Genomic DNA, 13,803 nt, shown 5'->3' with positions numbered 1-13,803 from the left:
GAACAATGAGCTTCAAGGAAATCCTCTCTGATGCATGCACGCATACACGCACACACACACACACACACACACACACACACACACGTTGGTTTATTTGACTCACCATAGAAAGAATATTTTTTATACTGTGTTTTTATATTTTCAAAACATCATTTAGTATGATTTATTTATGTTGGGTTTCCATGTTTCATGGTGACTTTCCATAGACAAAATGATTTTTATACTATACAGACTGTATATTCTATCAACTAACCCTAACCCCTAAACACAACCCTCACAGAAAACTTTATGCATTTTTTTCATTTTCAAAAAACAAAACAAAAAACAAAACAATCACAACATGTTTTCCCCAAGGTCCCCACAAGGTCAATAAGCAAGTTTAACTGCCATTTAAAAGTAGTACCTATTACATTCGACAGACATGATAGATAGATAGATAGATAGATAGATAGATAGATAGATAGATAGATAGATAGATAGATAGATAGATAGATAGATAGATAGATAGATTGATTGATTGATTGATTCTGTAAATCATTCAAGGTACCATACTAGCAATATCAGTGTCAATGAAATAAACATTATTATATATATATAAATAAACATTCTGATCCTGCTTTGCTTCAAAACCAAGATTTGCCCTTTCTTATTCAGTCAGTTTTGATTGACAGCACAAATGACCAATGGACTTGAGTTGTTCCCGTCTTTGTTGGGATGAGGATTAAAATAAGGACGGATAGTGCCATGAAAGCTGCACTTAGTAAATGTGTAAATATGTGTCAGAGCCACCATATCATAGAAGGAGACCAGAGCCTCCTCACAGTCCACAAACACTCCCAGCTTCTGGGGTTTGGTGTTGAGATGCAGCAGGACTGGAGGGTCTTCAAAAGCTCCATACATGTTCTGACCACAGAGCACAATGGCCCAGTAACCCTCGCTGGGTTTATAGGAGACTTTCCCTTTCCTGTTCGCACCTTCTCTCATCACCCCCAGTTCCCAGCCCACCTTCTTTCCCACCTCCACGACCCAGAAAGCTCTTCCCGACGTGATGCGAGTCTTTCCTAGGACTCCTCCGACCAAGTCAAACTGTTGTGGGCTGCCTGGGATGTCGTGGCTTTCTCCAGTGTCTCTCACTGCTTTGCCGTCTCTAGACACCTCTAAATGTGGATGTGCCGTTTCTGCGTCCAGAGTCACGTCCACTGAGGAAAGACAAGATTTCAGTAACTGGATGTTTAAGAGCTTTGTAAGCCTAGTTTAGGATTTTTTTTTTTTTTTTTTTTTTTTTGGCAACACTTTACAATAAAGTTTCATTTGTTTACAATTAGTTAACTGCATTTAAGTCAGGACCACTTTTGAGAATAATAAATTTATTGACAATTCTTGTATTTGGCGAAAGCCTTAGGCTTTAATGCGCTCGGCTGCCATATTAGACATTTTAAGATATATCCTTAAAGGCATTAATCCCCCCGCCTGACAATAACCAAATATTTCTTAGCTATACACATATGCAGAAAAAATACAACAATTATGAAAGATTGACAATTCAGTCATAATAGTTCTAAGAAGAAATCCAGAAAGCTGTATAATGAAGGTGCTAGGAGGTGAAGGTAGAGGTGGGTTCAAATGTCTGTGCAACAAACTGAGGAGCATGCGTTTGAATGGGCTTAAATATGGTTGTTGATTAGAGTAATTGATCAGCTGAGCATCAGCTGATATAGTTAGCGATCAGTGGTCTGCCTGAACTACACTTGAATTCCATTCAGTCACTCAAGCTCTATTAGTTAACATGAACTAACAATGAACAATACTTTCAAATCACTTATTAATAATATTAATTTCAACATTTACTAATACATTATTAAAATCAAAAGTTGCATTTTTAATGTTATTTAATTGACCTGAGCTTACAAGAAATAACAGCTGTATTTTTTTATTAACTAACGTTAACAAAGATGAATAAATACTGCAACAAATGTATTGCAAATTGTTAATGTTAATTAATGCAGTAACTAATGTTAACTAATGGGACCTTATTGTAAAGTGTTAACAATTATTACTACACATACCTGAAAAGCTGTGAATTCTTCTAATTTCTGTAATGAGAACAAATAAGATCACAAAACAAATCATGATGACAGCCTTACATTTACAAGTACTAAGACAGACATGCTATGAACAGATATCTGATATACCTTGATACCATATTCATATGATACATCTTTGTTACTCTAAAGTACATTAAATAATACCATGGTATTTTCATCATTACCACTCCACCTCTCCTTAACAAAACAAGATTTGAGGTGTCATTCATGACTGTATACCCTTGTAAAAAAGAAGTGTGCTTAATTGTATTGAATGTGCACTTGTAGTGTAGGCCTACTTCAAAAATAGAAAATATATTTTAAAAAACTGTACTTGCACATAATATAATATTAAATACTTTAAGAGAGTAAAAAAGATTTTAAATAATTAAACATTTATTATGTGTTGACTAACAGACTAAATGTAAAGTACTAAGTTATAATTTTAACTAGTGTGTTATTCATTATTGCATTTAAAGTTAATATTTTAAATGCACTAAATTGCACATTCATCATTAAAATATGTGATTACAAATATATTTAAATACATGACATACAAGTGTATTGACAAAACAATAGAAATGATATTAAAGTATATTTTAGCTTGTCAGTACATTTGGCAGTACAGTTCATCCATATTTCAAAGACAATAGAAGCAATGCAATGCAATGTATATTATGAAATATACATTGCATATAAAGATGTACTTAAGTGGGTCAAAAACACTCTGAAGTTCAGCTAATTGCATTTAATATAAATGTAAACTATAATGCAGTTTCATTTAGTAATTACAATAAACATGCAATTAAGTGTTCGAAAACATTACATTCAGTTCACATTATTTTACAGTATATTATTTCTGTACGGAGCCCCACACATGACATGCAGGAAAAAAATAGTAGTAAATTGCGCGCATGATTTAGCAAATCGAGGGAACGAATTAGTAAATCGTGCACACAGTTTAGTAAAGCGAGGGAACAGAATTAGTAAATCGTGTGCACGATTTACTTTTTTTTTTTCTTGCATGTCATGTGAGGGGCTCCGAATTTCTGTAGTAAGTAATCTTTTTTAAATGTATGCTTTTAAGGGCACACAAACAGTGTAGGACAAGTTTAAATCTTGTCCAAATCCTTAACTTTATTTATCAGCAATAACAATAGTGAATGTTTGCTACAACAACTCTCAGACATAATCACTCACCAACAGTGGAAAGTTTCTCCAAGTGAGTCTCAATCTCAGCCAGTAAGACTGCCCTTAGATTTCTCATTGTGCCAAAGTTTAACTCAGTGTCAAGGGACACCATCCAGTCATCTTTGAACTCAGTTGGCACAGACGGATAAGACTGAAAAACATAGATTAAACATTTAGTAGATATTATTTGTATTTGTCAAATATTAGTCAGTATTTCATGATTAACTGACCTGGAGGAAGAAGATGTCATCTTCCTCATTCATAGTGCGATTCAAAGATTCGATGGTCTCCTTATACTTGAGAATGTCTTTTTGGATTTGTTGTGTCTTCTCTTCCATTTCCTTCTCCAGACACCTTCTTCCGTCCTCCAGAGGAGCCAGCAGCACCTGCTCTGAGCTCTTCATAGCCTCCATCACTGCAGCAATGACCTCCTTTATCTCCTGCTGCTCTCTCTCTATCAGAGCCTGTGAAGAGTGGCGGCATATTACACAAAAATGACAAGCATATTCTTGATCTGGCAAGCTCTAAATAATTTCTTTGAGTCCAGTTCAGTGTTGTTATTGTTAAAGAAGACATCCCTTCTCTGATGACATGTGTGAGGGCAGGACAACCATGTCACTCACATGAAATCAACCACTACATCCAATCAATTCCCCATTAACACAATCAAGTCTCACCCTACATTTGTTTTTGCTCCTAAAGCTGTTTCACTCAGATACGTCACAATTCTGGAGAAAAAACTATCGCAACTTCTGTTTCATGCTGACTTTTATACCGTTTTAAAGCTTGTATACGGCTTTTGACAATTAAGTAAAGCTTAAACAAAATATAAATATTAGATGAAAAACAAACGAAAATCAAAAATGTTGTCTTAGTAACTAACTGAAATATTTGTTTAAGTACAAAATTGCTAAAACTTAAACTGAAACAATTAATTAATTAAAGCTATAGAATATTTAAAAAAATAAAAACTAATGAAAATGACAAAAACACAACAAAATTTCTTAAATTAGAATGAAAATTTTAAATGTAAAATTAAAAATATTAATAAATACTGTAATAGTATAATACTAAGTAACACTGGTCTGGGCGTGCAGGTTTTACCAGTCCTCTAGGAACTTAAGATTATAAGGTACTGGGTTAATACAGTAACTTGTTTTGATAAATCATATATTTACAGTTTTGGTAACACTTATAATAAGTATACAGTTATGAAGTACTTAAAAATCATTAGCAAACTATTAGTTTATAGTTAATTCATAGTTAATACATTGTAATTTCTTAATATATTAATAGGCTATATACAAATAGTGAGCTCTTAATTCATTCATTGTCATTGTAATTAACCAAATTATTATTGTTTAATTAGCTCATATGTAAAGAGTCTCAAACTCAATTCCTCGAGGGCTCTGCACAGTTTTGCTCCAACCCTAATCAAGCACACCTGATCCAGCTAATCAAGGTATTCAGGACCTTGATTAGCTAGAAACTTCCAAGACACTTCCAAGCAGGTGTGAGTTGGAGCTAAACTTTGCAGAGCTGTGGCCCTCCAGGAATTGAATTTGAGACCACTGAGTTAAATAATGTTTTTTATGCTTTGCAAACAACTTATTAACTGTGAATAGTTAAAATAAAATAAAAAAACTATAGATTACATCATGAAAAATGGAAAAATGCCATTAATTAAGTGCTTTAAATCAACCTTTATTAGACATTAATTGCATTAATTAGTATTTTCACACATATACAAAAAAAAAAAAAAAAAAAGAAAAGAAAAAAAGCCAGTTATTTATATCTTTTGCTGCAGTGTTTCAGTGAAAAATATCAGTTTAAATTTGCAAACCATTAATTGTAATAATCCAGTAAGATTTTAGTATGCACTAGGATTCTGACAACAGCCGGTGAAAATACTAACATGCCTAAGATTTTTGCACAGTACTGTATATATTTCTGTGATGGGTAGGTTTAGATTTAGTGTAAAGGGGTAACATATACAGTTTGTACAGTATAAAAGCCATTATGCCTATGGAGAGTTCCCGTAAACAACATATGCCAGCATGTGTGTGTGTGTGTGTGTGTGTGTGTGTGTGTGTGTGTGTGTGTGTGTGTGCGTGTGCACACGCGTTTTTGTGATTTATGAGGACACAAATTTGTATAATGACATTACACTGGTATTACACTGGTATTATGATGTAAACATGAAATATGAGGACATTTCAGTCCTCATATTTAAAAATAGCTTTAAAAACATACTGAACAATGTTTTATTAAAAATGTAAAAATGCAGAATGTTTTCTGTGATGGGTAGGTTTAGGAGTAGGGGTAGTATAGGGGGATATAATGTACAGTTTGTACAGTATAAAAAACATTATGTCTAAGGAATGTCCTTACTTTGATATTAAAACAAACCTGAATCTGTGTAAACATTTTATGTGTGCAATTAATGTCTAATAAAGGTTAGTTTAAAGCACTTAATGATATCTTCCCATTTTTCTTGAATTGAAGTGAGAACTGTTTACTCCTAATAACCAATTAACAATTCCTTTAGTAAGAGCTAATTAAACAATTATAAGTGTGTTAATTACAGTGTTAATTGCAGTGACAATGATTGAAGAGCTCACTATATAGCCTATTAATAGATTAACAAGAGACTACAATAAATTAACTATGAACTAACTACAACTATTAATTTGTAAGTACTTTTAGTAACAAGCAGATATGCATGAGCACAACTGTTTTTTTTTTTCACTTTAAAGTTTCTGTCTGTGAAATAATTTGTATTTATTACAGTCTACACACATTTACACAGCTAATCATGTTGACACTGCAGTTGTTTTATTTATTTATTTATTTACACTTGAATATTATTGAAGTATATATTTCATAAAATCCCTGCCCCTAAATGGCATTTAAAAACAAAGTAAACTGTGATTGAACTGTGACAGTCTCTTCCTGCCTATATATGCAGCACAAAGTCAATAGTCTGTCTCTGTGAGATGAGTCTTTGCATGATCTTTGCATATTCTTCTTTACAAGGGACCTGACTTAAAGATGAGCGTAAATACTATGTTGCCTCTTGTCTTTATCTCATGTGGTTTGCTGAATGAGTTGGTCGAACGCGATCTCAATTCAAACACCCAAGCTATCTTATTCCTAAATGACAATGATTTGCTTATGTCTATTAAACCTTTGACAAGATGACAATGGAACATTCAAATTTGTGTTGGTGCTGCCACTGACCCAGAGAGAGCAGTTGTCATGTATATGTATGAAACTGCTTCACAGTCTTTTCAACCACACGGTATCATTATTTCTGTGTTACAATAATTCAAATTTTCACATAAGTACAAAAAAGTTTATAGTTCGTATATAAACACTGTCCATAGTAGCAATCAAAATATAGTGAATCACCTTTTGAAAGTAATTTTCAAAAGGTGATTTACTAAATAATTGATTGAAATAATTGATAAAGGTGATTTAAACTAAATAATGATTGTATCAATTACATTGTTACACCAGTAGGTGGCTGTTCAAAAAATGTATGTGTCGTTGAATCATTCATTCAAGAGATTTGTTAAAAAATGAATTGAAGTAATGAAATAAGTTGTCTTTATGAGTGAGTCACTGAATCATTAATTCAAATTGATTTTTTTTTAATGATTCAAATTAATGAAATATTTTGAATAGACTGCAGCAATTAACATTTTATCAGAACATGTTATTTTGTTTAGTTGTCTATTAAGAATTGTAGGAGAATCGTGATCTCTATTTTAAACAAAAGAATCGTGATTCTCAGTTAACCCAGAATCGCACAGCTCTATAGTGAAACAATATGCATTAGGCAATGATAAATGTTTCAATGGAATGCAACATTGGGGTCGTGTGAACTCATCAGACTGCATGCTTAATTTAGAGAGTGGTGTCAAGTTATACTTAATGTACTATTAACTGCATTTTTATTATTATTATTATTGTAAGTGTATTATTTTAATACAGATTTGCGTGTTTTGTAGAAAGATGTAATACCTGGTATTTTGTGGCTGATTCCTTAAGCTCCTCGAGTTTGTTTTCCCTCCGATTGATCATCCTTTCCAGCTCTTTAATAGTGTTTTGCTGCTTATCCTGTACACACACACACACACACACACACACACACACACACACACACACACACACACACACACACACACACACACACACACAAAACTTTCTGAGTACATTGAATTAATTTAAAGTCAATTAAAATGATATTAAACCCCAGTGTGATGGGCAACTATTTAAATCTAAGTACCAGACAGTTATTAATAGAAGAGTGTTTTATGAAGAGTGGGGGTACTCAATTCTGGCCTCGAGTCTGATATGACGGTCTTGGTCTTATCTTTGCTCTTGGTTGATCCTGACTCGGACTAGAATATTTTTTTGGATTCTGAAACCCCAATCCAAAACTAGTTTTATTATTATTATTGTTCATTTTAAATTTAAAGTTTTGTTGTTGTGATTTTTGTCAACATCCTCATCATCATTATTAACTAGTATTAATATTTTATTTCATTTTGGGTGAAGTTTATTTTAGAAAGTAAAAATTTATATATATATATATATATATAAAACAGGATTAGGTGATTGACAGCAGTGTTTGCCTATCAGCGAGTAGTATCTCCTATCTAAAGGCTGATTGGTTGTTACCTTGGGATGCGTCACGTCCGTTTTCCCCTTTTGTTTTTCTGTGTTGGCGGTAGCTGTGGGTAAGTGTGCTGTGTTTTAATATGGTCATTTAGAAATCGTTTTTTTATTTAATTAGAGTGCAGTTTAATGTGCTGGTGTTGGTGCCCTTTTTGTGCTGCTTAGTGGATTTGATGACTGTTTGCTTCTCAGGTATGTAATGTTAAGAGCTAAGAGTAACGCTAAGAGGTGTATAGAGTTAGTGTAGTTGTGTGGGCTTAACATTTGTTTCTCGCACACTAAAATATGAATATAAAACATGATTTCCTGTATCCCATTGTGCTATATCGGTGGGTATGACTGCGACAAACTCGTGCCTATAAAGCATTCTATTTGGCGTGATATTCTGATGGTAAGTGTTTTAAACGCAATTTATAACTGGGTGAGCATAATATCATGATTTAACGTGTGTGTGTGTGTGTGTGTGTGTGTGTGTGTGTGTGTGTGTGTGTGTGTGTGTGTGTGTGTGTGTTCGCTGTAGGATTCTCCCCCTCGTTCTATGCCGTGATCGTTTGCTGCCGTGATCGTTTGGTGCCGTCTTCACGCTATTAAAAGAGCTGCTGTTTATACAGCCGCGCAGACTAAATCATGGCCATTTATTAGAGGGGACTGCTGGTCTGATTTTTACGTGCCGTTCTAGTGCCCTGCTTCATATTTTGGTTTGTTTGGGAGGTTTCGTTTATAGGAAGACCTTAAACTGGCTTTTTTTTTTTTTTTTTTTTTTTCTCTTGAGTTGAATCATTTAACCTTTTTGTTTTTGATTTTGTGGAAGTTTTGTTTAACTGAACTGACACTGTGTGCGCGTGGAAGTGTGCTCTTGTGAAACCAAACTCTACATTGATTCCCGCCGTTGGGAGCCTCAGCCCTACTGGTATCATTCCTTTATGTTTTACATATCCACATATAATTGCTACTTAAGTTGGTTTGTTTTATCTTTCTCATTTTGTAACTTGTTTTCTTTTGTTTGAAGTGGGGTTTCAAGTGTTTTTTTTTTTTTTTTTTTTTTTTAAATTAACAAACATTTTTGTATTTTTATACTTGCGTCTCTGGCCTAATTTTATGAGGGAACCGAACCTGTGTGCTTTATTACTCAATTTGATTTTTTTTTTTTTTTTTTTTTTTTTTTTCTCTCCCCCCTTCCCCTGGGGTTATTCCTTAGGGTGGCGTAGTCGGACTTTATTACTAGTGAACAAACAACTTGGGCTTGTCTTAAAATTGCACCGCCACACAAGACCCCTGAGTTTTTATTCTTTTTGGGGAAACAATTCAATCACTAGCTCAGGTGAAAAGATTAATGTGTTATTTCCTAAGCCTTAATGTTCTCACCTGTCTCCTTTCTCTCTCTGTCTCCACAGGTATCACATCTCCACCCAACTTCACACATAAGGCGCAGATGCAGCGCTCGTCCCGTCTGCAGTAGAGTTCCAGAGGCCTGCCGTGCGCATTGCATGCTCTCTGATCCAACTTCTCCAAGGGATTCACCAGTTTATGGCCCTTGAATCTCACCATAGACTGGTGCTGCTTCAGGTGTCGATCGCAGTACGAGAGAAGACAGTTCAAGCAGGACTTCACAGCTTTGAACGTGAGGTACTCGTCACATACGTCACACGGAACCGCGCCTCTTTCTCCGCAAAAGAGGCTCAGGTCGGGTAACTGCATCTGGTGAAATTCCCGCAGGAGGGCGTCAAGCGCTGCATTCACGGATGGCTTGGTGGACACAGGCTCCTGGCAAATTGGGCAGTGTGGCTCGGACATGCTTATGTGCTGGTCCAGACAACGCTTGCAGAAGGTGTGTCCACAGCTGGTTGAGACCGGATCTGCTAACAGGTTTTTACAGACGGGACAATGAAGGTGGCGAGAGACATCTATGGCTGTCGTCATTGTGATTGTGTCAGCTGTCAAACCTGAGGGTAGACCGAACAGCAGCAACGACAATAATTCTAATATTAATAATGTGGCTTTATTTGTGGTCAGACACTTGCATGTATCATATTATTAGTATATTACCAAAATCGAGCTCAAACTTACAAAGCGAATCATTAGAACGGCCGTATCTGATTAGGGAAGTGCTTTGCATTATGTTTTCATCAACTTACTGGTTATGAAGTTTGTAACTATAACTATGTGGGTGCTCAGTTTTTTTTTTTTTTTTTTTTTTTTTTTTTTTTGTCATTTTGCCCAGACATTTAAGACATTAAAGGGTATTTAAGGCTATTAAAGAAAATGCTGTACAACCAGTTCTTTATTTACCTTAGCAATGCTAACAAGCAGAGACTCAAATATTGTTTGTGCCTGTACTTGCGTTATTCCCAATGTGGTGTTTTGAGTGCTTGCTACAACATTGCTAGGTGGTTGCTAAGCAGTTCCAATGGTGTTCTGTATGTGGAACAGCAATGTAACGCTCATGGCGTGAGAAGCTGATAAAACGGGGAGACGCAGCGCAAAGACGCATCTCAAAGACTTTGGTAGCACATAAAGATAACCCTTAAACCATGGTGCCATTGTTGCAGCAAATTGATTTAACAAATCTTTATGTGGATATCACAATTGCATTATCAAACAAGTGAACTATATAACTTAAGATGCAAAATTATCTTGTAGCTTACTGCCAAAAGCATAAGTGTGATGGCTTAGAAGAATCATAGCTTTCCTCAACAAGCTGCATGATTTGAGAACTCATTCCCAAGTTGCCAAACTTTAATACATTGTTACTTATTGTTTTGAAAAACAGTAATATGCTTAGCAAGTGTGATGGCTTAGAGTAATATGAACAAGCAGCGTGATTTCAGGAATCATTCCCACATTAATACTTTTTAATTGTTTCGAAAAACAATTGAATGATGAGCAATAGTAGTGATTCTTTTGCAAATACCACTAATGATTATGAGAAATAAGCAGAAATCAGACTTACCTTAATCAAATGTGTGTTCTTTATTCTTCTCTTCAGTGACTCTGTTCTGCTTCTCTCCCTCCTCCTATTTATGTACGGTAGAGTTTCATTTCCTCACAGGCCTCTCCACAGTCACTTTCATTCCCAGAAAAAGAAGCTACACCCTCTGTTACACCACTCCATATTTACATACATTTTCATCATTATTCTGCATGGGCATTTGCATCACAGATTTTAAAATAAACCAAAAGCAGCTGCATTAGTTATTACCAACATCAATCAATAACATTGTCTATCTTCACATCCTTTGTCCATAACTACATTTATTGACTGTTGACTAAGTTGTAAGGATATAAGGTAACTGGACACAGGTTCCCCCCTCCCATTATGCTCTTGGTAGAAGACTCAGTATTATGACTGTGATGTTAAACCGAAAGTGTTGATTAACCTTTTTCACAATCCATGATGCAAAAAGTGAAAATGAAACCAAATGAGCATTTTGCCATGAACAAGAAAGCTTGTGGTGAAATGAAACTAAAATGCTGAATGAGAAAATGATTTGGAAATTAAAAAGTGAATTGATATTAGTAGAAAAACTAAAAAGGGAAATTTAATCGAAATAAATATCAAATTTCAATGGAGGAAGGTTATGATGAGCAGTTCTCAATCTGAGAATGTATCCTGTAAATAGAAAAAACAAAAACAAAAAAAGACTCCAATGACAAACCCTGGTCTTAGATGTAAAAGGTAATTTAGAAATGAATCTGTGTCTAAGATAGCTTTTCTAAGCAACGGCTGGACAACTGGATTCTTGAAATTAGCCAGAATAATGCCATCTATCACATTACTGTTAATAATAGATAGGGCACTAATCATATCCATCACCTCTTTGAAGATGTGTTGAGGGGTAAAGTAATCTTTATTCTTTATAAGTGCAATAGTATCTTTTAGATACGACAGGGACACAAGCTAAAAATGACTAAAATAATATGGACACATAATAGGCCAAGATAGATAATTTAATGATGGTAAAATAAAGGATTGTATCCCAAGAACCTTGTCACTGAAGATTTAAAAGGACCCAACGAATCAGGAATATCAGAGCAAACTGCGTTTAGGTCAGGGTTTTGGCTTATTTTTATATTTTTATAATGTGACAGAACGGCTGCCTCTCCCTTATTATCAGCGCCACCCCGTTCTTTAAATCGCCGTCCTTCACCAGGTTCCCGACTGGAGTGGGTGTGAGAGAGAGGAGGGGCGCTGAAATAACCAGGTCTGGCGGCGTGTGATGAGGCACACCTGAAGATAATGAAGCCTCGTCACCGCCGCTGGTGTCCTCGTGGGTCCAGGAAGGGAGCGCGGAGGGACTCCCGCACCGCAACAGATGTGAGTTGCCGGACCCGCGGTCCGGAATGGAGAAGTATGCGTAACGCCGCCGACAGGTTAGGACGCCGGGCCGCTATTCTCCTCAATTGTCATGGCTTAAAGAGGACGAGCCGCTGTGCTGAAGCCGCCGCCCCTCGCGCCTTGGACCGAAAAGAGAGAGAAGCGCGTGCGGCCACCGGACCCCGCCCCTTACCTGGACCCATCCTATCCGCTCCTTCACGTTTCCCTGGCACGACGAGGACACCAGGTCCCTGTTTATTTGGACACTTTATTTTCTGTTTTTGGGTTTTATGTTTATTTCTGTTAAATAAAAGCCTCTCCGAGGTCTGACGCCACACCCACTGTGTCTGTCGTTTGCTCCTCCCGCCACTATATATATCTGAGTCTACATTCCATACCCGTATATATATAACAGTTCATGAAGATGAGAGTGAGAGAGCCTGGCAGATCCTTGACAAATGCCACATGAATTTGCAAATAATAACTAAAATGAGAGGAAAAAAAAAACAAAAAACAACTTAAGAGTCAGATTGTATTCACAAATTATTTATTTCAATAAACCAAATTTAAAAAGATCATTAACTTAAGAATAAGAAATTCTTAAAATATGTAAAGAAAACCAATAGTAATGAGCAGAAATGTTAGAACAGTGCTTCCCAAACTGGGGTACGTGAGGTGACAAGGGGGACCTGAAAAATAATGCTGAGTAGTTAATTTAATTCTATCCTACCTTACAATAACATTAAAACTGAGGATGTATTTCTCACTGGCAAAATGCCGTAAATCCATGACATCCAATCAAATTACACTACTGGTCAAAAGGTTTTGAATGGTAAGATTTTTAATGGTTTTAAAAGAAGCCTTTTCTGCTCACCAAGGCTTCATTTATTTGATCCAAAATACAGCAAAAACAGTAATATTGTGAAATAATTTTACAATTTAAAATAACTATTTTCTATTTGAATATATTTTAAAATGCAATTTATTTCTGTGTTGGCAAAGCTGAATTTTCAGCATCATTACTCCAGTCTTCAGTGTTACATGATCCTTCAGAAATCATTCTAATATGCCGATTTGCTGCTCAAGAAACATTTATTATTATTATTATTATCAATGTTGAAAACAGGGAAATATGTTGGTAGCTTATGTGAATATTTAATGTTCAGTTTGACATTTAGAGTTGTTATGGTTACCATGGTGCTAAAGAGTAGCGCTTGTGCTTACACTGTGGACACAGTATTGACACCTGTCTTTACTTAGTGGTTCATTATATACATTGTGCATACTGATGAACAATACTGCTTATCCAACTAAAAACTATATTTGGATTTAATAGTAAAAATTAGGGTTTTCCAAAATAAAAATTTAAGTTGTACCAAAGTAAAAAACAAAAAAAACAAACAAAAAAAATGATTCATGGTCTCTAATAAACAATATTTTAACTTTGTGTGAATGTATTTTTTATTACTATTATTATGTAACGACTGAGACAAATCAGACACAATTATTTGTTATAGGTAACCAATAATT

The 13,803-nt window shown here is 35.2% G+C and overlaps 1 protein-coding gene and 1 long non-coding RNA gene across 2 annotated transcripts; one reads left to right on the top strand and one right to left on the bottom strand.

The window, feature by feature from the left end:
- Positions 1 to 89: 89 nt before the first annotated feature.
- Positions 90 to 9,878, bottom strand: LOC127516033 (E3 ubiquitin-protein ligase TRIM21-like). The gene is made up of 6 exons (XM_051900303.1): positions 9,324 to 9,878; positions 7,302 to 7,397; positions 3,506 to 3,739; positions 3,285 to 3,426; positions 2,067 to 2,093; positions 90 to 1,199 (listed from the first exon to the last, which is right to left on the bottom strand). The coding sequence occupies exons 1-6, from the start codon at positions 9,876 to 9,878 to the stop codon at positions 655 to 657; spliced, it is 1,599 nt and encodes a 532-aa protein (XP_051756263.1). The 3' UTR covers positions 90 to 654.
- Positions 7,435 to 10,492, top strand: LOC127516034 (uncharacterized). Its single transcript, XR_007930916.1, has 3 exons — positions 7,435 to 8,150; positions 9,353 to 9,584; positions 9,675 to 10,492. It is a non-coding gene; the product is annotated as an uncharacterized LOC127516034 (long non-coding RNA).
- Positions 10,493 to 13,803: the final 3,311 nt, after the last annotated feature.

This window comes from Ctenopharyngodon idella, chromosome 7 (assembly GCF_019924925.1).
Source record: "Ctenopharyngodon idella isolate HZGC_01 chromosome 7, HZGC01, whole genome shotgun sequence".
Taxonomy (NCBI): domain Eukaryota; kingdom Metazoa; phylum Chordata; class Actinopteri; order Cypriniformes; family Xenocyprididae; genus Ctenopharyngodon; species Ctenopharyngodon idella.
This window is presented reverse-complemented; position numbering and strand designations above follow the sequence as displayed.